The 24,505-nt window shown below is 37.8% G+C and overlaps 1 protein-coding gene across 12 annotated transcripts in view; it reads left to right on the forward strand.

The window, feature by feature from the left end:
* The window catches only part of ZMYND11 (zinc finger MYND-type containing 11), a 125,120-nt gene that overhangs the window by 73,014 nt on the left and 27,601 nt on the right, over positions 1-24,505 (forward strand). For 7 of the 12 annotated variants that reach the window (XM_019631531.1, XM_019631533.1, XM_019631530.1 and 4 more), the window contains 3 exons: positions 3,019-3,178; positions 10,146-10,190; positions 12,810-12,971. In XM_019631531.1, coding sequence (XP_019487076.1) covers positions 3,019-3,178; positions 10,146-10,190; positions 12,810-12,971 — 367 coding nt within the window. Of the gene's footprint in view, positions 1-3,018; positions 3,179-10,145; positions 10,191-12,246; positions 12,343-12,809; positions 12,972-24,505 lie in introns of those variants that run through there. The other 5 variants (XM_019631535.1, XM_019631534.1, XM_019631541.1 and 2 more) reach the window with 3 other exon arrangements.

The raw sequence follows: 24,505 nt of genomic DNA on the forward strand, positions 1-24,505 counted from the left end.
TTGCTTCAACTGGCCCAAGTTGGCACCATCATTGCGCTCTTCCCCGGGCGAGGCATATCAGTCGCCAGCTTCTGGACGGCCGCTCACAGCGGTACAGGTTTTGTTTTTTAACCAGCATTGCTTTAGCTATCTAATTATTGTTTTTAGGTTTTTTTTGCACTTTTAGAAAAAAAATTTTTTTTTTAATATTTTTCACACTGGCCCAGATGCAGAGGGGGCAGCAAGCTGCCGCAGTTCTCAAACTCCTAGTCTACTAGGAGTCGTTAAGTGCCAACCCTCTCAATCCTAGCAAGTCGGGGCTCCTAACCCCTCCCGTCACAGACTTCCAGGGGTGGAGCTGTGCCGGGAGAGAGGTTCTTCTAGTGAGAAAGCAACACCGGCAAGTACCTGTGCCATGATGAATCCTTCATACACGGTTTTCGCCCGGTTTGGGGGCAGAAGCAATGGGCACTGATACATCAGGCTCACTTGTGTCTCCATGGCTCCAAAATTTTTTTGATTCAATGGTTTATGAGAGTTTTCTAGTTTTGCTATTAATACCTAGTTTAATTTTATGGTGACTAGCAAATGTCTATCTCTTTTGAGATCTATTAAGGTCGTTTTTGTGGCTGACTTTATCCTCAGTTTTAATGAATGTTTCTTGGACCTATTAATGGTAGTGTTTGGGTTTCAGAAAAAAATCGACTAGATCTGTTTTATTAATAAACTTAATTAAAGGTCTTCTATATCCATACTTAATTTTGTTTATTTGATGTTTTTGTGAACTAAAGTGAATTAAAATCTCAGTCTGTATTCCTGTCAGTATTCCCTTATTTTTTATAGCTTTTGCTTTATAACTGCCTGTGCCTTGTTTGTCTTTCTAAAAAATGATTTTTGCCGAATTGCGGTATTGATCCCTGCTTCATTTGGATTGCATTTTTATGATATGTCTTTGCTCATTCTCTTTCAGTTTTTCTGAGTCACTTGTGTGCCTCTTGTGATTCGATCTGTCTTTTTCTTTTTAATTGCTGAGTTGAGCCAATTTGCATTTATTAAAAAGACAGACTTGGTTCTGGTCCTCTCCTGTTTGATATACTGTTTTTGTTGTTTTTGTTTCACTACAGAATGTATTTTTATGAGTTTCTTCAGATAATTTGGAAGGTTTATGATTTTGTTCTAAGGGCTACCTTTATAAGTATAAATACTAATGCTTAATTTCTAAGAAAATGTCTGTTGGCTCCCTGTAGTGAACAGTGAGGAAATTAGTACATTTTTACTTTGGCTCATCTCCCTTCCCCACATTCAGAACCTGAGTTTATTTCTGTTAGTGTTGACCTTAGACCATTAGTTAGCAAAGATGACAAAATCAGTATATGTGGACCAACTTCACTTCATCCTTCTGCTTTGTCAGGACCAATGTTACATTCACCATAATCTCAACCTCTTTCTTCTGAGCCCTTCAGTTAACTGCGCTGGTAGAGAAACCAGACAGTTACCTGCCACAAACCTCAAAGCAGGGTGTAGGCGCCTCCCTTCTCTCCCCTCTCCCCCAACCCTCCCAACTGTGTGGAGTGTGCATCCCCCGGCCTTCCAGATGGCTTTACTTTCCTTTGCTGAAATTTGTCCTCTGAGTTTAGAAAATTCTTCAGTGATGAGTTCTTGCATATTCAAAATGATTTGTTTTGAACGCTAATACTTAAATGACAGATTAATTGATCTAAAATTCTTGTACCCTGCTTAATTTCCTCAAGGACTGTGGGCGTTAGCCCCTGCCCGCCAGCGTGGACTGTTTCTCTGGAGGGCCTGAGGCCAGCCTGACTGGTCTCCTGATAGGTTTTTGTGTCTGGATATCCAATGGCCTCATTGATGTCCAGAAGTTTATTGATAGAATGTGTTGGGGTTTGATTGGAAGTGAATAAAAAATGGTACAATTTCACCTGTATCTGTAACATTTTATTTCCTTAAAAAACAAAAGAAGCTATGAAGCAAATATGCCAACATGTTAACATGATTTCAATATAATTTGTGAATACAAGGAGGTCTCCAGTATTATTCTCTGTGGCCCAGGGTATGTTTAAAATATTACTTTTTTTATTTTTTGAAGATTTTATTGGGGAATTGGGGGAGGCAACAGTCTTGGGGAATGGGGAAGGGGAACAGACAAGGTGCTGTCCTTTTGTTCTTCAGTCTAGTTGTGGAGGGCGTCGCTTTACTGGTCCATGTAGGTATTATCATTGCGCTCTTCTCAGGTGAGGCAGTTGCTTGCCGGCCATTGGACAGCCACTCACGGTAGCTCACGCCAGCTGCCGGCGACTCAGGGCAGCCCAGTTCCAGGTCGAGCTGTTGTTCACCATCTTAGCTGTAGAGGGCGCAACGTCACTGGCCCTCACGTGAGATCCAAACCGGGGCCCTGCTGCTCAAAGCTGGTGTCCCAAGCCAACTCCTAACCAACGTGCTTTCGGCCAGCCCTTACATTTTTTAAACTTAAAAAAATGCCATGTAACTTAGGGAGAGCTTGTATGCTTCAGTGATCCAGTCGCAGGTATATTTTATTGAACATCAACTTTTGCTTTATTAATCACAACATGCATTCTTGCTTTCTTTATATGTCGACAACTACTCATGTAATTCCTATATTTTCTTTGGTGTTATTTCCTAAGTTTAGAGTAAAATTGTTTTTTATTCCAAAGTTCTGTGGCGGGCGATTATAAAATTCTAAATTTAGAATCCGCAGAGTGGAAATTAGTGATAATTGCCCCAGAGACTAAAACTAAGTGGGATGTTTGACTAAAATCTGTTCAGTGATTTATGTTTGCTGGTTTGGTACTATTTTGAACAAATGTTTCTCTAAACATACAAAACAATTAAGGTTTACAATACCATGATAGTTCAGTTAAGTGTTCAGGACTCCTTCCTTTCTTTCAGCATAGCTCTCATGAGTACAAATCATGCTAAGAGAAATAAATCACCTCTATCTTCTTATTTTTATTCATTTTTATGTTTTAGTACTAAGGGATTTTTAAATTTGTCTCTGTTCAGGTATATGTCTCGAGTCCACGGTATGCATCCAAAAGAGACCACCCGCCAGCTGAGCTTAGCTGTGAAAGATGGTCTAATTGTTGAAACTCTCACTGTGGGCTGCAAAGGTTCAAAAGCTGGTATTGAACAAGAAGGATATTGGTTGCCAGGAGATGAGATTGTAAGTATGTTTTATCTGATAAATTTGGGGAAGCTGACTTTTCAGTTTTTGAACTTTATTTAAATACAACGTATAGAAACTCATTTTCAGAAGTTTAATAGTATTTCACTTTAACATTTTTATTCATAATAAGGACCTGCGTTGGTCGGATGGATACTCCTGTTTTTTTACTAGGAGAAAACTCAATTTTATAAGGAGCCTGCTTTCTCTGTGTAGGTTACCTTGAATTGGAAAAATTCAAATAAAACAAACAAAAGTCCTTTTAATGTACACACAATTAATGGTATTCCTAAGTTTTCTCTAATAAATATTAGTAAAAATGTTTCAATGCAGGATAATGCTGATGCTGTCTCGACAGATTGGAGGGGCTAAACTCTTCCCAGGGAAGTATCTCGCTTCAGGTTGGATGCTGTCAGAGCCCAGAGCCACGCTTCAGGAGGGGTCTGCAGAGGACGAGGTTCCAGAGTTAGATGTCCCTGGCCAGTTCTTCGTTGACTAGTGACGATAGTGGGTTTTGTGGCACTTGGACAGAAATCACAGGAAAGATAGAAAGTTAATTTTCTTTACATTTTTACCTAGTTCTTGTTACTTTGACTCCTCTTTTATGTTGATTTAATCTTCCGTTTCCTTTTAGTATGTAATTTTATACTCCCCCCCCACATAAACAATACATTTTTTTTCTTATGTAAAGATTGAATTTTCTGTCTTCCTACCTCATTTGTTTTTGATATTTCTAATACCTTGATTAGAAAAGTCTTATTTTTTGCAGTGGAACATCATTTAAGGTGATAGGTTTCAAATTTAATAGACGTTAGTTTTTTTTTAGTTTCTGATAGGAATAGATTTAATAATTAGGTATTTTGAAAGTGTTTTTACATGACTTCTCTCTAAAAATATAAAAATGACACACAAATCTTAAAATTGGTTCTTTGTGGAAACATGTCCCAAAATCTTTGCGTTGTGTTTCCCTTCTGGTTCTACACTGCCAGCAGAGACACACTTAACGGTCAGCTCTGAGCTGTGAACTCATGGCATGTCCTCAGTGGAGGGCTTGTCCACGGGGGTGGCTAGGACAAGTTACAAACTTAGAGAAGTTCAGTTTTAACACTGTTTTTGTCAGTTTAATGTATGCCTCCAAAGTCTCAGGGAAAAAAAACTCATGTTTTTCACAAACAAAAGACATGGAAGAAAAAATGTTTCATTTTACTAGCATCATTTGATTTTTACACTAGAAGTGGTCTTTAAAACTTCAGTAAAAATGTTTTTATCAAAATAATTTTTCTGTTGACTTCCATCTGGGAAAGTAAAGCGTTGTTGCCAGTAAAGAAACTGGATGCCAAAGTATAATAATATCAAATGATGGAAATCAGGTTACATCAGACATTTAAAGGAGGGCCACTGATAATCGATAGCTTATTACATAATCGGAATATTCCAGATAATATAAAATTTCTAATCTCAAAACACTTGGAAACTTACATATTTAGTATAGAAGGCTATCCTGATAATTTCTGAGATTTACCAATAGTAAGAACAACTTAATCCACAGCATTTTGCTTTGTGGATCTGTGTACATTTTTTCATAAAAGTGACTTTTTTTTTTTTTCCTTTTTAGATTTGTGCTTTTCCACATGCTTTTTTTCCTCCTCAAGTTGAAGTTTCTTGTTGAGTTTAATTCAACAAGTAGTTGATGAATGATTATAGGTTTACCACTACATTAGATTTTGTATTCTACTTTTTATTTTTACATGTTCTTACTGCACATATTTATAGCAGCATTCTTTTCTTTTTTCTGGATGAAATCTTATATGAAAATCAAACAGCCAGTGTACAGATTTTATTTATTCATATTGGTTCTTATTCACAAACATTTTTATACTAAGTGTGCATGTATGATGTAAGTACAAATGAGTATATAAAAATTGTTCCTAGTTGATGAAATATGCAAATACTAAAATTCAGAGGCAATAATATAGGGTAGTAGAAAGAGTTAAGGACTTATATGTTATAATATACAGGGTTTCAATCCTACCTCAAGCATTTAGTTGTGTGATCTTGAGGAAATTTCATAACCTCTGATCCTCATTCCTTAATTATGATGGAATCATATTAATATTTATTTTATTTGATTGGTTTAAGGATTAAATGAGACTATATAAAGCATATGACTGTATGTTCAAAGTAGGTTTTTGACTGGTGAATACTGAATATGCTTAAAACAAGAAATGCCTATATCTAGCATAGCAAAAACAAGTTTCTTATTAACCGTACATGCAAAAATTCTCATCAGGGTCTTTTTACTTTTCTACCTGTATCAAACAAAAGGACATTGTATAGGTATTTTCCTTTACGTCACTGGACCTATATTTAAGATGTAACCATCAAGTGTTGAGAGACCTGTATGTGTATCTCATGACCACCCAGGGACTGTCATGTGCTACAATTTTCGTGTCCAAAGAATACTCTAGAAGGACACCTAGCTGACGTGTCACATTCGGCATGGCACAAGTATCTCACACTAGCCAGCTCTGTGTGTTTGTAGGGACTGCTGTGGCCCCTGCCATGTATGGGGGCCAATTGTGAACTACACAACATAGAAAGTACCACTCTTCACACAGCAGTGTGTTTAATCAGCAGTTTCCAGCATACAGCAATAAAATTTCTGATTCTAACAAAAGTCAATCTTAAGGAAGGGCCATCTTTTCTGATTTGCACAAAAGAACTCTGTGGGCTAATGACAGCCCAGCCTTCTGGCATTTGAGTCTGGGACCCTCGTTTATAGTTTCTCTGCCTTGTATATGATATGCTGCCTCTAAAAACTTGAGTTTTTAAATTGAAAGATGTACATTGTTATTCATCTTGTTAACTTTCTGACTCAGTGTCAAGAAGAAAAAAGTCAAATAGATAATCTTGGGAAGGAAAGGAGTTTTTGATTATTCATTTTTAAACCTTTAATTCAAAGTTACAAATATTCTTGGCAGGGAAGTTCTGTCATTTGAAAAATGAATAGTAAAGCACTTCTTTTCTTTCTGTAGCCTCTAAAAATAGTTAGCAGTAGCTCAGAGGTAGGGGGAAAAGTTGATTTGTTTTGATAAGTCCCACAACTTGTATCCCCTGAGATACTTTGTATTAGCAAGGAAGTTGGGCTCTCCTCATCTTCGCTTTTACAACTATGGTGAGAAAGACGAAGTAGGCAAGAGTGTATTTTTCTTTATGCCACTCAACCATGGCTGAGTGCAGACAGGGCTTGTGGTGTCATGCTTTCATTCCACCTGTTACCTGTTTTTCCAGTGCTTATTTTAAAAAACTCGATTCAATTGAAAAATATGCATATCTTGAGCAACATTATTTTTATTACATCCAGCAGTGATATAATACAAGCCTAACTCTTAATAATAGGTCTAGGTATAATTATATGTAATCTGTTTAAGAGGAAAAAGCCTGTATAAGTGGAAGATGGTCACCTCCATTGTACTGAGATTCCTTGTAGAATGTAATGAATTTTAGACAGTTTGAGATGCTGATCTCAACCACCATTTGTAGCCCAATTGAAGTGATAATTCCTTTGGAGAAACTGATAAAATTAGGCAATAGATAAGCATCTTCATGGTGGTATTTTAAATATATCCATTAGAGATAATAGAATTAAAAATATAATTATTAAAAGTGAGGCCACTCTCAATTTAAATGGTTTGCTTAAATATTAAGAAAGAAGCAAAAATTTATGTAACAACCAATTTTTAAAATGACAAGATTGCTGAACCTGGGAAACTTTTAAATTTTCTATGGTCATCTGAAACTCCAGGTTTGTATGTCATTAATATTCATTCATAGGATACAAATAATTCTTTGCTAGATAGTTTTCATAGCTTTTGAAATTTTATTGGTAAGAGGCTAGTAGACCAGGACACGGAGTAAACCTTTGTGATGTCTGACCATTCAGTGTTTTGTTATATCAAGGCTTTTTTCTTTGATTTTTAAAAAAGTATTTATATATGTTCTCATAGATTGCTTTATCACCTGTTTTCTCTAAAGAAATATACGTGAATGACTACATTCAATCCACATTTGATCACAGTATTTCATGTCATTTATTCTAACAACTTGAGAAATATATTTCTTGGGCAGAATTTTGCCATTTGCTGGGCTCAGTTAGATTTGGTATTTAGTAGCTCCTTTTGTAATAAACACGTTATAAGTTAAATTCTTAACTCATAAGGTACTCACTAAAGATAGGAAGGTCTTATAAAAGCGTTTAATAGAGTTTTGCAGGTAACCTTGAGTTATGGATCATTTGCAGATAAAACATATCAAATATGTGTTTTGATATTGAGGCAGTTCATACTATTTGGTGACTTTCAGCTTTATTCATAGTCCCTGGCACAAAGCTATGACTCTGTCCTATTAGTTGGCAGATACTTTTGATCTGATATTAAATAATTTGGTCACCAGTGTAGAGAATGACTTAAAAGTGTAAAAAAAAAAAATCACGTTTTCTGTGAAACTACTACTTTCTGTACTCACCTGCCAAATCTGGACTCAGGGTTTCATTCCTTCTTTCTTACTTAATGCCAGTTCAAAAAGAATGTATCAGTGTAGGTACCGCAGTTTGCATTTTCACTTAGAATCCTTGTACCACTTTTGTTGCTTATGATTCAAGAGCAACTGCAAACGAGCTCAGGTCTTGGTGGCTATGCCCTGCTTCAGTGTGAGTGTTTGCTTTTCATGGGATTAGGTCTGCCCCACCAAGCAGAACCTCATGCTACTTTTAAAGTAGTCCTAAATGAAAAGATGGGATGAATTCTGTATTTTTCCTGTTTTTTCATTTAAGGTTTTGACACCTTTTAAGGAGCATAAGTAATGAAAATACGTATTTTGTGGTTTCTTGAAGAGATTTACGTGTTATATTGGGGATAAATGGATTTAGTCTTAACTCACCCAGGGCTGAGATGGACACTTCTCTCTCTCATCATCTGCTTATCCTGATTCCAAATGCCCAGTCAAAAAGAAGCTATGGTTCGTGCAGCTGCCGAAACTTAGCTAAGCTCACACCTTGTAGATCAGAGGTAGGATTGCACTTATGTCTTTTTCTTCAGAAATCACACCTTTAAACAGCCGTGGCAAGGAGAGCTCTCTTATTTTGTTCTTGAAAAAATATTGAGAGGCCTACTGAATTCAAACAGATTGACTCTCCCAGCCCACTTCATAAAGACAGCAAGTGAAGTCAACTTTTTCTGTCTTTGCATTTTCCTTGTTGTTCTTAACAGTTGTCATAAATTAATCAATCATGTGTTGAGTACCCTGAGTGTAAACTTCATGCCCTTTGGATACCTTTGATGTTTTTAAAAAGTGAAATATATTTTATTATATTTATGTTAATTACGCGCAGAACTACACATTTCTTCCGAAGGTCCGTTACCTGTCTCAGGTACAAAAATATAAACATTTATTTACTAAGTAAAGTATTAAATATTGGCGATTATTAATTAGAAACCAGTTATGCTATGGTTCTATATGTATTCAAACTGACGTACTTATACTTAGAAATTATTGTTGCTTTGGTAAAGAATTTCCACTTAATTCAGTAGAATATTTTGGGTCATGCTATTATTCTGTTATACTCTTTTCAGCTTAATGTTGATTGTGTGTATGTGTGTGCATGCGCATGTGTGTGCATGTGAGAGAAAGCTTTTTTTCTCCTGTCTAAATTTTACTATTTCACTAAGCAATGTTGTAATATTTTTATTCAAAAAATTAATTTTTAAAATTAATAGAAATATTTAATCAAATTGTTACCTCAGTGGTGAACTGAATTTATTAACAGAACTAAATCTTGAATTATAGAGAATTAATTTTACATTGTGTCTATGTTGAAATACCACATCAAACACATATTTGATAATGTAAGATTTATCTGCTCGTTACATATAAACAGGACTACTTTAAAAGTTAGAATCTTATTTGAATATGATGAGAGTGGATTATAGTTTAGGAAGCCCTTGTTCCAGACAGTTCTCAGATGAGCCCCCCTGCATCAGTGTTATCTCTAAAATGACTTAACAATATTTCTAGCTCTGTCTAGCTTACAGAAATGTTGTGAGAGTTGGCTGTCGTAATGAACTTAGTCCTGGAGAAGAAATTTGCACATGCATGACAAGCGTCACATCATTTTGTGACTTGTTCATTCCTTTTTGTGCACTATGGCAAACAGATCATCTTAACACCAGCTAACATTTAGCATAGTAACTTAGATGATCCTTACAAAAACCCTATAAACTAGGCATTGTTATTTGGTTTATTTTATAGATAGAAAATGATACACAGAGATGCAAAATATTCTGCCCCAGGTGATAGAGCCCGGGAGTGCCAGAGGCAGATTTGAATCTGTCTGGCTTGAGTCTTACGAAAGGCTATAAATGGTGACAGAGAGTAAGCCAACAGACTGCTTCTAGATGGTGTAATGTTTTCTAGTAGGTTCTGAAGACAGCCTGTGTCATTTTACACTGTGGGAAGTATTGAGTTTACCGTGTTCACCTTCATCACTCCTGATTATAAAAGAAAACTACGGCTTGAACCAGTTCCAGATCAAAAAGACATATATTCATGGTCTTATGTGCACATTTATAATGGCACCAAATTTATTGTTAGTAAAATGTTTTCCTAATGTCCCAATAGGTTTCATGGCAGACTTCCTAGAGAGATTTCTCTCTATGCCCATTTGTAGCTTTTATGGTAGTATCAAAAGTTTCCTCTTAAACTAGTAATGACTCTTGAGTTTGCATGCTGCTGCCTTTTCATTCATGATTAGCACATTCATAGATTATCAGTTGACGTCATCTGCAAAATAATGTAAGTCACATAGCAAATAATTTGACCATATACGAAATCCCTTTAGCTCTGTATATTGCCTGATATTGAGCCAAGTTATAGTAGAGAGACCAAGATTATTTTGTTTTTATTTTGAAAGGCCTACAGTATGCAGCCTTTCTTCAGGACAGCAACCCCAAACAAGGTGAACTAATTTTGCACTATGTTATTTTACTTTAATTCTGCTTTTATTCTTGGTCTTACATTTCTATCTTTCTTTAGGCTAGTTTAGTTATCTCTTACTAGAATCGTTCATTAAAACCATATTGTCTTTACGTTGCTTGTAGTCTTGGATTTTGTATTAGTAGGTTTGCTTTTTAAAAACTGTTGAAGTATCAAAGTGGCACTTCACGCATTATGCTGGGTCAGGTGTATCAGAGTAGCTGCTGTCCTCTGGTGAAATCCAGGGGAAATGCAGGCCTAGCTTTTGTGCACGCATCATTATTAATCAAAGCACTGTACAAAAGATAAGTTGTAGGCAACTCTGCCTAGCGTAAGCATGCTTATGTCAGTTATACCTCCAAAAATGTGTCCTGGGTTTGGAATTTAATAACTGTTGAACTTGACTTTTGCATATTTTGTATATTCTAAACAGCTATTGCTCTGATTAAAAAAATGAACAGCATGTACATTCCCAACCCATACGTTCTCTTATGTCAGATAGTGGAGTTAGTTATATACCATTATATAAACCTGCATCTGATGTTTCTCTATTTTATTTCATTTGAATTATACTGTCATTTCTATAATTGTTATGAAAAACTAGGTCAACTACTAAATACCTCATGGAAGAAAGATAGATCCCTGTCGTCTCATTTCCTGGGTGGATGGGAGAGGATGGGGGTAGGAAGAGGGAGGAGGTAATGTGGAGAGGTGGGAGCTGTGCACCAAACTTACACTCTTTTGCTTCCTTTTCTTAGTTAACCTAGTAACTACCAATTTAAGAACCACAGGAAGATGAATTAATGTGAAAAAGGTCAAATGAAGAAGGATGCTAGTTTCTTTGTTAATAATGAGTCAAATATAAGCCACCGAATCCTTTAAGATGTTTACCAACAGCAATGAGGAAAATATTCTGAAATATTTTGTTTTAACTTGGAAAGAGTTCTGTTAATTCAAAAGAGAGCCAAGTATCTTCTCTGAAACCTAATTCATCAGCGATTTTTGATGCCAAGATTAAAATGGCTAAAATGCCGCGTACATGAGCTTTGTGAAATATTTGCACAGTGACTGTCATTTTTGTTCAGCCAAGACCACACACGTGTTATGTCCCTGGTGCCACTGTGCCAAACTTGCTGATGTAGATTTTTTTCCCTGCCATGCACAGATAAGGATTTTGTGTCAGATCATTATCTTGTGATTTTTAAAAAATTACTCCACCAACATAAGTTTACAGAGTATATATGAAAGTCAGACAATTAAGTTTCCAAACTTAATTGTCTGACCTTCGTATACATCTGCAGCAAATAACTAGAAATGGTTATATATTTCTTTATTACTTTGGTCAATAAAGACCACCACTTTCTTAACAAAAGGGAAACCAAAAAGTTTACTTTTTTGCTGAATTTACTAATGTGCTCAAGCCATAACTCTAAATGTGTGTTGGAAGATGTGAATTTTGGAACACTAGCGACTGCCTTCCCTTTTGAAGGGGAGAGGGTAGTAGCTCCCCCGGGTGATCAGCTGCAGAAGTTAACACAATTCACCCTGAGCGCCAGCCGGGTCACTGCCTGCAAAGCCATTAGGGCGTTAACCAACATTAGAGAAAATGAGCAGTGTAGACAAGTTTTGGAGGATCAGGACCCCCATTGGCAGTGGCCTTGATTACATCAGATGTGGGTTAAACCCTTGTTCATTTGGTTGCCACATTTAGAAAAGAAAGCTGAGAATTTATCACTCTTAACACAGGTATTTTTTGGCAAAGGCTAAGAGTGATATTAATGAAGAACGAGTTCTAAATTAAGAGAACTTATAACATCTTCCTGTTTATGTTTAAATGGTTTGGCTGTACAAAAAAAAAAGTAACCAAAAAAATGTTGAAGAAAACCTGTATACCTGCAGTTATATTCTTGTATTTCCAGGAATAGTCCCAATAAGAAAATGAGCCGTCTACCTTTTTTGTTTTTTATGGCAATGTCCTTTGGAGAATGTGATTAAACCTTTAGTTTCACATTTTCAATTTATTTTTCCAAATTCAACAGACCCTGAAAATTTGACAGCCTATCACTACATGGACATTCTGATTAATGGTTATTTTCAATAAAGCATCCAATACCATGGATGAGAAGATAAGAATAGTGAGCATCACCATTTATTACTATTTTCTCTGTTCCCACAGTGTGCTAATTAAGTACTTACTATATTTTTTTAAAAAGCAGAACAAAACAGAGGTTTGTTTATTTGAAATAGTAAGCTATAGATGTTAATTGGGGTGTTCAGTTCATTAAAGAAATTATTCCATAGATTATATTTTTCAAAATGAAAGATAATGTTAGCACTGGGTTTGGCTTTGGACTTACTTCATTTTGGACTGGTTTTGCTATCACATCATCTTATGATATTTTGAATATTAATACTGTTTAGGAAAGAATTAAAAATTAAAAGAAGCAAATACCTAGATATTTTTTCCCTTTTGTTTTAACACAGTAAATGTCTGAAATTGTTTATAATGCCTAACTTCTGATGGACTTTAGTTTCAATTTTGTTCTTAGTCATTGCAGATATTGACAAAATGTCATACGAAATTATTTTGTATTTTTTGTAGGACTGGGAAACAGAAAATCATGACTGGTATTGTTTTGAATGCCATTTGCCTGGAGAGGTGTTGATATGTGACCTGTGTTTTCGTGTGTATCATTCCAAGTGTTTGTCTGATGAGTACAGGCTTAGAGACAGCAGTAGTCACTGGCAGTGCCCAGTTTGCAGGGTGAGTACCTATATGAGCTTTAATGTGCTGGTCAGAGGGTTGGAATTCATTAACACTAGCTGCACAAAGATATCGCAGGTGGTTGCACCAGGTTGATGGATAAAGTACTGGAGGGTGGGGGTTGTCTACTGAAATGATGATTAATGAACATATAGCACTCATGGATGGGTGTCACAGAACATGTGACACATCTAGGGTATGGGTTTTAGAAAGTTGTAATCACGTAAAAATATAGTCTCTTTCCTTACTTTACACTTGCCTCTGGCTGTATGACCCCTTTAATGGATAGCTTTTGCGAATCAAGAAACCCTCTCCCATACCAAGTTCTGTGCTAACTCAGAAAACAGCAAAAGGCACATTGGTGGAGATGTTCTGTATCTACTTCCTATTTATATCCAGATGATGTTGCCTTTTATTTTTTGTCATATCATGGGTTAGTTTCTTGCTTGTTCATATTTTATTTGGAGGGTGGAGGGATGGGACAATTGTATATAAATAATTTTTATTTAAAGCAAAATGAAATAGGCTCGTAGGTAAAATAGGTACTTTGCACCATTATTTTCATTCGTATTATTTCACCACTGAAAAGTGTATGTGACTGTGCTTGTTGGTTGCCGAGTGTGGTGTGTGTGTGCGTATACGAGCGGTGTGCCATACCTGAATACGACATCATACGGCATTGATAGTGGTTAGCAAGGAATTATTTCATGGAAACCTCTATTATTTTGTACTTAAAATTATTAAGATATTTATTTGGAACCATGCAAATTACCAAGATTACTCATAAGTTCAATTTGTGAATATGCTGTGTAATACTAAAGTAACATAAATATTCATTTATTGTCCCGAAAAAAGTTTTGTCTTCATAATTTTTCTCCTCTTTGATATCACCCAAACATTTTTTACTGTATGATGAGCAAAATACAGCGTACATTCTAATCTTCCCTTAGCACCTGTGGTTTTGTATTACCTGTGTGCACACCGTCCTATCAGCGTACTATACATATTCCACAAGCAGATGGCAGACAGTTGGGATAACATTAAAAAAATAAAGTATAATGATGGCTTACAATAAAAATGCTGAGTGCTACATGAGTGTTGATAAATCCCAAGGTCTGAACATGTTGGCATCAGACCTCAAGTTGTAGGCCTCTTATTTGAGCTCTGCAAACATATATGTATCTACAAGGAATTATTATAAGTGATGGTGTGGGAACTGCGTTACTATTCATATTCTCATGGACTTGGGTTTGCACTGTAAAAGCAAATGTGTATCTCCTGTTTCTGGTACAAGTTGACACTAGAGGAAGTAAAGAATTAATGAGATCTTAAGAACCAAAAGCATTCAGGTAGTAAAAGTATGAAAGAGGTGGGTGGAGGTCACTGAGCAAATAGTATGGACTCAGGAACTTAGGAAATACAATTCTGGACATACCTGTATCTTTATAGCCATAATTTAAAAATATTTAATATTTAGTCCTTGTTTTCATAATAAAGAATTTAAACAAAAACACTGGAATTTTTGAGGATAGGTTAAACTTTATTGTAGGTGTTCCGTATTCTTTATATGAAGAATGGAAATTGAACAAGTATACCTCTAACAGAAATGTGTAATTTTTCTTCCATTGGAATTTACCATCAAATTGTCAGATTCCATTTTCTGTATGTGGTTGCTCTACTCTTTACTTATTAGACGATTCTTTTTTATTATTGTTTTTTAATTTCAGATACTTTCCTGGCTCAGAGAAACATGATAGCCAAAGTGGAACTTAGCTTACCTGTCTTTATTTTTCTTTTCTTCCTTCTGGTTTTCTTTGTCTTTCTCAGTTTAGATATTCTCACATTGTGATAAAATTAGATTTGCTGAAATGATGCTATGAATCAATGAAACATCGTTACTCATTTGTTTCAGAGACTGTGAACTATTTGGTTAGGCTCAAAAGGCTTAGGTCTGGGTTGGGAATGGTGAGTTTTATCTTGAGTTTTAAAACATCCAAAGAAATTGTTTTTTCCTGTGTTACATTATTCTACCATTTTAATTTTTATGTTCAAGAAAAAGATCAGTGCTAACAGTTTCTTTCCTGGGACAAGAGGTAATAATAACCTTGAAATATGAATGGCATTTTGAATATCTTAAAAGTTTTAAATGAAGTGTCAAAACTTCAAGTAAAGGCATTTTTATAATCTAACATGAGAGTGACTGACCAGATTAAATATTTGTGAACTGAGAACTGACAGACTGAAACTTAAGAACTGTTATTCCAAACCAAAATAATGATCTTCTCTATTTTTCTTTCTCATTAATATTTGGAAAGAATATAGATTACTTAGATATACTAATGAGGAATTTTGAAGATAAGATGTTCAGAGCCAGACTTCAGTGCAGGTATATGTAATGGCAGATGGAAGCCGCCATCTAAAATGAAGATGAAAGTATTTTGAATATCTTAGAGCCATCAGAACACTGTTTCACTTTTACATAATCTCTGTCCTTTACATCACTGAGAAAGTTGCTGAAAATGTCAATTCTAATTAAAAATAAGTTTAAAATAATTTTATTGGTTTTCAGAAAAGTCATGACGTATTTTGGGAACAAAAAAACATAAAAAAATACGTCATGACTTTTCCGACAACCCAATAATAAAAGAATGTGTGAGGATTCGTTAAAAGATGTCACTGAGAATAGGGTATGTGTCATCCAATCAGCTCAAGCAGCTTTATCTCAACTGTCTGACTGCTTCTGAAATATTTTAAGAGGGCAATGATAGGAATTTTTCTCCATTTAAAATAATTTTATCAATTTTCATAGTAAATCTCAAGAATCTTATAACCCTGAGGTTATTTCTTTAGAATGTTTGCTTTTTCAAAAAACAATTAAACTATTACTTTATAAACACAGTAGATTGTTATTGAAAAGTAGGCTTTTGAAGAAAATTTGAGTAATGTTCTGTTTCACACTCTTGTTACTGAGAACTCTCATTAGTAAAAAGATAAAATAAAAAGGAATTTAAAATTTTTAAAAGTTTGCTGTTAAAAATTCACATACTTTAGAGAAGGGTGAAGAACAAATGTAAAATTCCTAGACATGGTTTTTTGTACAGCAGGCGAAGGTTCTCAGACCTCTCCTGCTCTTGCCCGTTTGTATCTGCGTCTGTGTCACTGTGTACTTGATGGAGCCAGTTTGCTTACATTTAGCAGTGTCTGGTCTTTTTTCTAGGTATCACATGATGTGCTACAATTTGTTCAGCCATTTCCCCACTGCTGCATAGCACCTAGTTTCCCCCATGCTATCTGATCAGTAACATTGCATTGACACTTAGCTGTCAGAGGGGACCGTTCATGTTGCTCTGTCCACAGTCATGCCGCACTCTCCAGTCTGAATAGCAGTCTTCTCACTCTACTTTATTTCTGCATGAAACGAAAGTTTATATTTTGATTTATTTGGATATATTTGAATTTTATATTCCAGAGGTAGCCATGAATTTTCCAGGAAAAATAAGATAAAACCTTAACATTTTAAGTGAATATTCCTTTTGAGATTTTATTTGCTTCAGGGATATATCTTTAAAACAGCATAGTCAAGTGTTTAAAAAGAGACACATAAATTTACATGTATCTGTGTAATTCTGTCTGATCACCTTCATAAGATAGAATCATTGAAATGGTTCTTAAATTTAAAGGATAGGCATATTTACATTTGTGATAAAAATGACTACATTGTCCTGCAGAAGATTATACCCATTTATGCCAACATGAGTATAGAGTATTTTCCAATTTTTTGTTAACTAATTTGATAGGGTACAAATGGATATCTTATTTTAATTTTAATGTTGCTTAATTTTCATATATATATTTTCCAAATCAGAAAGTCATTTTATCCTTTGGTGCTATAGTTACAGAGGGCAGGCCTGGGTATGTCCACAAGCCAATGTGCCTGCATGTGTGTGTGCATGAACATATGTGTATGCTTGATGCGTGGTTGGCATGTGTACATGCATGGGTACATGTGTGCAAGCATGTGTGTGTGGGGGGGGTAGGGGCATGTGTGCCTGTGTGTTGTGTAAGCAAGCATGTGCATGTACTACATGCTTGCTGGCCTCCAGGCCTGCGAGAACATCATGACAGTGTGAGTAATGACTGCTTGAAGTGTTTGTACTATACGAGCAAGGTAATGTGTTATAAGAAGCATAGGACCACCCCACGGCTGGCACTGTGTTGCCCTTGAGAGCAGTGCTATCTGGAGACCTTTCTGTGGGAATGGAAATGTTCTCTCTGTGCTCTCCAGGAGGAGCCACTGGCCATGTGTGTCTGTCGAGCACTTGATGAGGCTTGTCAGACCCAGTAGCTGGGCTTCAATTGGGCACATGTGGCTCATGGCTACCCAGTATGACACAGTGCTGTTTTAGAACTGCATGTTCTAAATACCCATAGTACTCCAAGACAAGCTCTTTGGGATAGAATGTCGGCCTCTTGACTGGCCTGGGATTTTTTTCTTCCCATCAAGCCATCGTTATGACCTGGAAGAATTCTAAAGGAAGCAGATGGGATAGCAGAGCCTGCATCATGGCTGTAAGACAGTGCCGTGGAATATAGCATGCAGTGCACAGATTAATGGCTGTCACATCTGACAGCGCTGCATTTGCTCTCATGGGACCTCATTACACGTCAGAAAGTTACCTTTAGGGGTGGGAAACTATGGCAAAACAAAATAGTGGGCACTTTCCAGCTGAATTTTGAGATGTAATTTGAAAGTGGGCCTCTGTTTCTCCCTTCCTCATGTAACATGTTCATGTTCCTGACATAAGTTGGAGGAATTATGGATCCGTATTACTGCTCCTTGTAAGTTCAGATAAGTGAAAATTTTATATGTGGACTAAAATATGTCATTAGGGGGCAGAATTTAGGTCTCTGAATCGTGTATTGTGTAGCTTTCCTGTAATCACATAGAAAGTGCTAGAATGGGAAGACCACTGTGACCTACTTTTGTCCCCTTTCCCATGTGTGGGCTTCTGAGATAGAATATTACTCCTGTGAAACCCAGCCAAAGAGTTTTATCTTAGACTTTTATAATTGTTTGATATTAATATAAAACTTTTAATATTGTGATTCTTTATGACCCAACTTTGGTTCACTTTACATCCCATTTATGATATACTTATGGTGATTTTATATGAAAGGACCAGTTTAAGTGACGACGAAAAGTATTCAAAGTAATGGATAGAGGATGTATTATTCCACTGTGTCTTTAAAAACTAGAAAATACCCAACCCCCCCCACCTGTTTCAGTGGCATTTTTCTGTTTAAGGCTTACAAATTTTTAAATTGTGTTAATATACAAATTGTGTGGTGAGTCAACCTAGCCCATTAATAAAATATAGAAACACAAGAAAATGTTGATAAGGAAATGAAGAACCTTTGTGGGAGAATTTTATTAATAATTTAAAAAGTATGTTGGTTCTTCATGGAATCTCTCCCAGCTTGGTAGCTCCTGAGGCTCTGAGCCCTGTTCTCAACTATCAGGCATCTGCAGAGATCTGAGGAAGAGCGCCCCTTAGTGGTCCTTCCAGCTGATTGGAACTCTTCCTAAAATTTCCTACTACTACAACTTCTCTAAAATGTTTGGAATGAAGATATATATTTTATAGGAAACTTAATAGTTTAAAAATAGATACACAAAGAAGTATGTAGAAAGCATTTCAAATTAACTTTTAAATTGGATGTTTAGCCCTAGGTACTATATATTTTTTTCACATGGGTTATAGTATACTCATTTGGCAGATACTGAAAATGAAAGAATTTAACTTAACAACCTAAACAACACCAACACTAGGTCACCTGGTGTTTATCAAGTGGCATGTCAAGTGGCTTGTCAGTGTTGACTTAGTTCTGGGTGAGTTAGTTATATTTTGAGTCATGTGCACTGAGACTTTTGGTTGTTCAGAAATGATGAAAGCTCTTTCTTGAAACTGGCAATAGAAACTTAATTCTGAATTCATTTTTCATTCTTTTGGGTATGTTGGCAGTACAATTTTTTTTTTAATTCCAGAAGTCATGAGTATGCTCATTTAATGTTCAGTATGAAATGGGGCAAAATGCTAAATAAAAATGTTTTGAACATAAATTCCTTATATATCTACTATGACACTGCAACTATTCTTGCTTTCTGGTCAGTCTTCTCTTGTTAATGTGGGAATTTATTAATATTTTCATCCTGAAAATAAGTACCTTTACTGTCATGATACATATTAACAAATTGGGAACGGATCTTTGATTTTTAAATATAATAGAAATAGAAGTTCTGGGGTTTTTTTGGGGGGTGTGGATTTCTTTGGTCTTTTTTTTTTTTTAACTGGTAGACAATCATAGTATTAAGCTATGAATGAACATCAGATATTTTTACAATTTTTAAAGCTAGACAGGTCATATCTTTTTTATACTAACAAAGTAGAAAGTTAATTTTAAAAAGTTCTTTGTCTGAATCAAGTACTTTAGAAAGCAGTTTTACTATTCATCACAGGCTTGACTAGGGGAAAAAGTAATGGGAACATTGGTAAAGCCAGAGGATTTTAAAATTGGATGTTGGATATAAAACTGTAAATTCTCAACTGTTGTTACCTAGACTCTTTATGAAGCTATCTGGACCCAAACAAGAAATAAAAAAATGCACATGTTTTCCACATCGCCGCCTGTGATGAATTTCACAGTGTTACGGTCAGCAAAGCTTGGGTATGCGTGCAAAATGTTTTGGGGGTGGTGTATTTGGTCTGTGTGCTATATGTGCTCGGTGGCATGTTTAGAATCTTAAAACACTTTGTAAGTGGGCATTTTCCCACCAAATCGCGTCTTAACAAAGAGGTCTCTATACCTGAGTTAACTCCTGCCTTTGGTATCACATTGTTTGTGGAAAACGAGTAAACTCGTCATAGCGCTTTAACTCAGGTATAGAGACCTCTTTGTTATGACGCAATTTGACGGGAAAATGCCCGCTTACAAAGTGGTATAAAAAGCGCTATGACGAGTTTACTCGTTTCCCACAAACAATGTGTTAATTGAATTTTATCTTTGATTTTTAAAACAAAGGGATTAAGAAGACAATAGTTGGTCTGGTTACCACTTAATCTAGATCGGGGTCGGCAAACTGCGGCTCGCCAGCCACATGCGGCTCTGGGTATGTTCGGTCTCAAAAGTGTGCCGACCCCTGGAAGAGCCAATCCTGTCCCTCGCAACAATTTAAAAATTATTCGAGATCCCTAAATATATTTTTACGTAATCACCATTATGTGAATAATATCCTTTAAAAATTTGATAAATGAAGCTATGATAGTTTTGTTTTATTTTTATTTTCAATTTTACTTCAGAAGCTTGCAAGCCGCAATTTGCTGACCCCTGGCGGCCCTTCCGTCTCAAAAGTTTGCTGACCCCTGATAGATAAATGGAAAGCTCACTCAGTGTTTGAAGTGTTGATGGACTGCAAGTAAAGTGCCCAGGTTCCTTTCACTGTCTGCAGATGCAAAGGTTGGGGGAGGTGTGTGCAGGAGGGCAGGAGGGCAGGAGGGCAGGAGCATTCCCGCCAGCCGGTGGTCAGCCTCAGTGAGCAGAGAGCTCATGACCTGAAAGCAGATACACGAACTTATTTTCAGAGGAAAATGGAAAGGCTTACCCCACTGAGGAGTGCATCTGCCTCTGCCTTTTGAATCGTGTTCTTTCTTTAAAGGTTAGTGTTGTGTAGCAAGGGGGAACACCTGGTTCCTAAACCTGGTTCCATGATGTTTCTCTGAATGTCCCTTTCCTAGTCTCAAGTCCCTAGAACAATGCACAGAGAAGCCTAAAGTTACCCTAAAAGTACATTCAGTATTGAATGATGGAATTCCTGACATGTGTAATTATATCCCTCTGTCTGTAGCAATTGTTTGTGACCATGTGGATGTAGTGGACTTAGAAATACTGCATATTTTTACAATACCAGTTGGTTTTATGGCCTATAAAATTAATTTGAAATACTTTAGCAGTGGCTAAGTTGCCCAAGGCTGGCTGCTACCGAGCTGACCCTATCATTTGAACTTAGCCAAAGCTTGCTGACCTCAGAGAGCAAAGAGTTGTTTTGTGGAAATGAATCAGCCGAGCTGGAGCAGCTTCAGCACTGTCTGCATGTCTGGAGCAGTTGTGGGGCACCACGCGTCAGTGTCAGCGATCGTGCAGGACCTGCTTCCCATGGGCCGAGCTGGTGGCCTTGTGTTCCCAGCATGCTCCAAGAGTTCACCTCAAGATACTCTTAGTAGTTTGAATTACCCTCCGACTTCCAACTTTTAGCTGTGAGTAAGAAGGCATATTTGTGATAGCTTAAGGGAAATTTTAAAACTTAAATCTGTTGCCAGGAACTCATGTGCAAATGAGTGTTGCTGGATTGGTTGTGGAGACCTACAGGGTCTAGGAGAGTCCACGTGGTAACTGGTGCACCCATGTGCAAAAGTGAGTAAGGCTCGTTTGCCGCCATTAACACTGGCAGTAGGTCTGGTTCTAACCTTCTGGTCTTGGAGAGTTAATTCAGTGTGTCGGTACTGGGGCGGAAAAGATTGAGCAGATATGTTTACAAAATTATCCTAGAAAATGATTGTCATCGATGGGCTACTGGGCTTCCAGTGGTATGGGAGGAGAAATGACAGGGCATTGGGCTACTTTCGCCAGACAAGCTCTACTGTCAAAGTCTCAGATATTGGGGTTACTTGTGAATACTTTGTTTTCTTTGTAAGTCAGTCATTACCAGTGGTTGTAGAGGGTACTGTGGGGCCTCTGATTTCAGTAACAACATAGACAATCTAAGTGCAGATAAAATTTACTATGATTCTTTCCTGTTCTGTGATTCTGCATGGTTATAGAGGAGAGCTTGGAGCTCCTGATTCCGCCAACAATATCAGTATTTATATGCAGATGAGTGTTTCTCCAGTAGCATATGGGGCCACCTGTACCAGAATCCCCTGGTGTGCTGCTTTAGAACACAGCCTGGTCTAGGCTCCGGAATCTGCCTTCCAGCAGGTACCCAGGTGAAGGTGAGCTCACTAACGTTTAAATGAGCCTTTGGTGATTAGGGGCCAACAGCAATATGTAGGTGTCCTCTGGCCATGAGATGGTTCACACACCAGAAGTAAACAGAATGGTTTCGAGTGGCCAGAATGTGCTAGCCAAGCTGGGGTGTGATTAACTGGTTCATATTTTGGAAGTGTCTTCTATTATCGAGTTCAACTACATAGAATATTTTTTCAAGTAGGCAGTAGAGCTGTTGTCAGTTTCATTCACCTAGTATTTACTATGTGCTAGATAGCGTACAGGGCCCTGGCAGAAGAACCTTGAACTAGACCAACGAGTTCTGCTTTCCAGGACTAAAGAGTCTAGTCAGGGGTTGGCAACCTGCAGCCTGCCACCTGTTTGTGTCCTGCTCATGAGCTAAGAATGGGTGCTACATTTTTAAAAGGTTGGAGAAAAATCAAAAGGAATAATATTTTATGAAAATTACAAGAAATTACAATGTCAGTATTCACAAGTCTTGTTAGCGCACAGCCACGCTCACGGGGTGTCTGCATTCCTTCCTACTGCTTCCTCTCCACAATGGCAGCGGAGTGGCCAGGACAGACACCACCGAGTCCTCCAAGCCTTAAACACTTACTCTCTGGACATCCCTCCACAGGAAAGTTTTGCCACCCTCGTGACCCTGCTGCCAGAGAACGTTCTGGATATTGGAAACCCCCCAAAAGTACAAGGCCCTTGTTTCTGTCACAGGCTTGGATCTGAACTCTCATGAGAAGATAACTATGATTTCTGCTTTCACACTCCTTGTTTTCTTCTGGGTATTTTCTGTACTGAAATACTTAGCACAAGTTCACTGTGCTAAAATACAATTTTACAACTGAAAAGCAGGGTGTCCAGGGAACACTGACAGTTCCAGACCATTTAACCCTGAATGTCCGTGGGCACTGCAGTCAGTCATCAGCAGTGGATCTAAAGTTGCTTGTACCTTCTTCCAGCCAGACACACCCGTAAGGCACTGAATGTGGCACTCTATTCGTGGGTTGTCTCTGGCATCTGCCGAGACTCTCCTGGTTTGCTTTGACCCAGCCTTTATTGGTAAGTGGCTTAAGCATCCCATACTCAGGAAGATGCTTGAGATTTTCTGTTGTTTTTCCCGTAAAGTAAATGGAAGCAGTCGCTCAGTTAGTGCAGCTCCCCCAAGAGCGTGTCCCTTTAGTGGGTGTCTTCTGCATATTTGTAGCCAACACAGTCGCTGCCAAGTGACAGTGTAAAATGGTTGCAGCAACTTTGGCCACAGAATGGGAAGCTTGTTGACAACTTGCAGATATTGACCCAAATCACTCCTGTTGGCTGCCAGGTGATGGGAACAGTTACCAGGACCCACTGGGCTTGGCTAGGCTGTTCTGAGCTGTACCCTGTCACAGAGCGAGTCCTGAGGCCAACAGGTAGAAAGTAGCTGCCATTCTTCAAAGCCTGAGGAAGGGCTGGGTCTGAAATCATACAGCATCATGTTATGTTTTCTGTACTTGTCCGTTGTCCACAGCTATCTGCTTAGCTATGTTCCAAAGACAGCAGTGTTCACCTTAGAAGCTAGCCCTGTACTTTGGTTAGAGTGGCTTTGTCTCCAGCCATTATAGGTGCCTTGGTCTGTGAGTGTCCCAGAAAGCAACTCAGGACCTTACCGAAGGCACCCCCGGAAGCCTTAGGTGCAGCTCGGGGACCGGTGCAGTGCTGGTGACTTCCTTTGTGAATTGTCAGCCTCTAAATTATAACTGGACACTGACAGCATAAAGCTCTCACATTTAGCAAAAGTGGAGGCACTTACAGCAAATGTATTGTCCCTGTACATTGTCGGGAGAGGTTTTGCCTATGTTCAGGGTCCTTTCTCTTGTCTGCTCCAGCTGCGAGCAGGCTCCCCCCAGCCTCCCAGACAGCACAGGGCCAGCCCAGAGCTTTGCCAGTACAGCCACACACCCCCACACACCCCACCCCGAGTGCTGCGCATTTCAATTCTTGTCCTGCATCTGCAGTGGAGTCCCGTGTTTGTCACCAGCACAGATACACAGGCAGCGCTAGAGAATAAAACTAAACCAGGTAGCAGGCTTTCAACTAAGTCATTTTCTTTGTCCGTGAAACTCCTTTTGATGTGATCTCCATGCAGCCCAAACTATTGACGTTCCTAATGCATTACCTGCAAAGAGTGAACACAGTTAAAATGTACGAGCATTTCTGTTTATTTGAGCAAGTAGAAAAGTGACTAGGGCTGGCATCACTTTAAAAGGGAACTTTTAAAGGCCCCCACTTGACACTAGTCAGTACAGCGGCCAGAGTTTCAGTTGGAACCACGTGTATGTGTGAGGGCACAGCCTCTTCTAGGACGTCGGGCAGTGCTTCTGTCAGGAACACTGGGTGTTAGCACCGTGAGTGCCGGGCCCCGCCCCCGGCAGCACTGGCAGACTCGGGTGGCACCTTCTTCTTTGCGGTAAAATGTCCTTTGCAGGGCTTTGCAC

The sequence above is a fragment of the Hipposideros armiger genome, unplaced genomic scaffold, assembly GCF_001890085.2.
Source record: "Hipposideros armiger isolate ML-2016 unplaced genomic scaffold, ASM189008v1 scaffold_1004, whole genome shotgun sequence".
NCBI classification, from domain to species: Eukaryota; Metazoa; Chordata; class Mammalia; order Chiroptera; family Hipposideridae; genus Hipposideros; species Hipposideros armiger.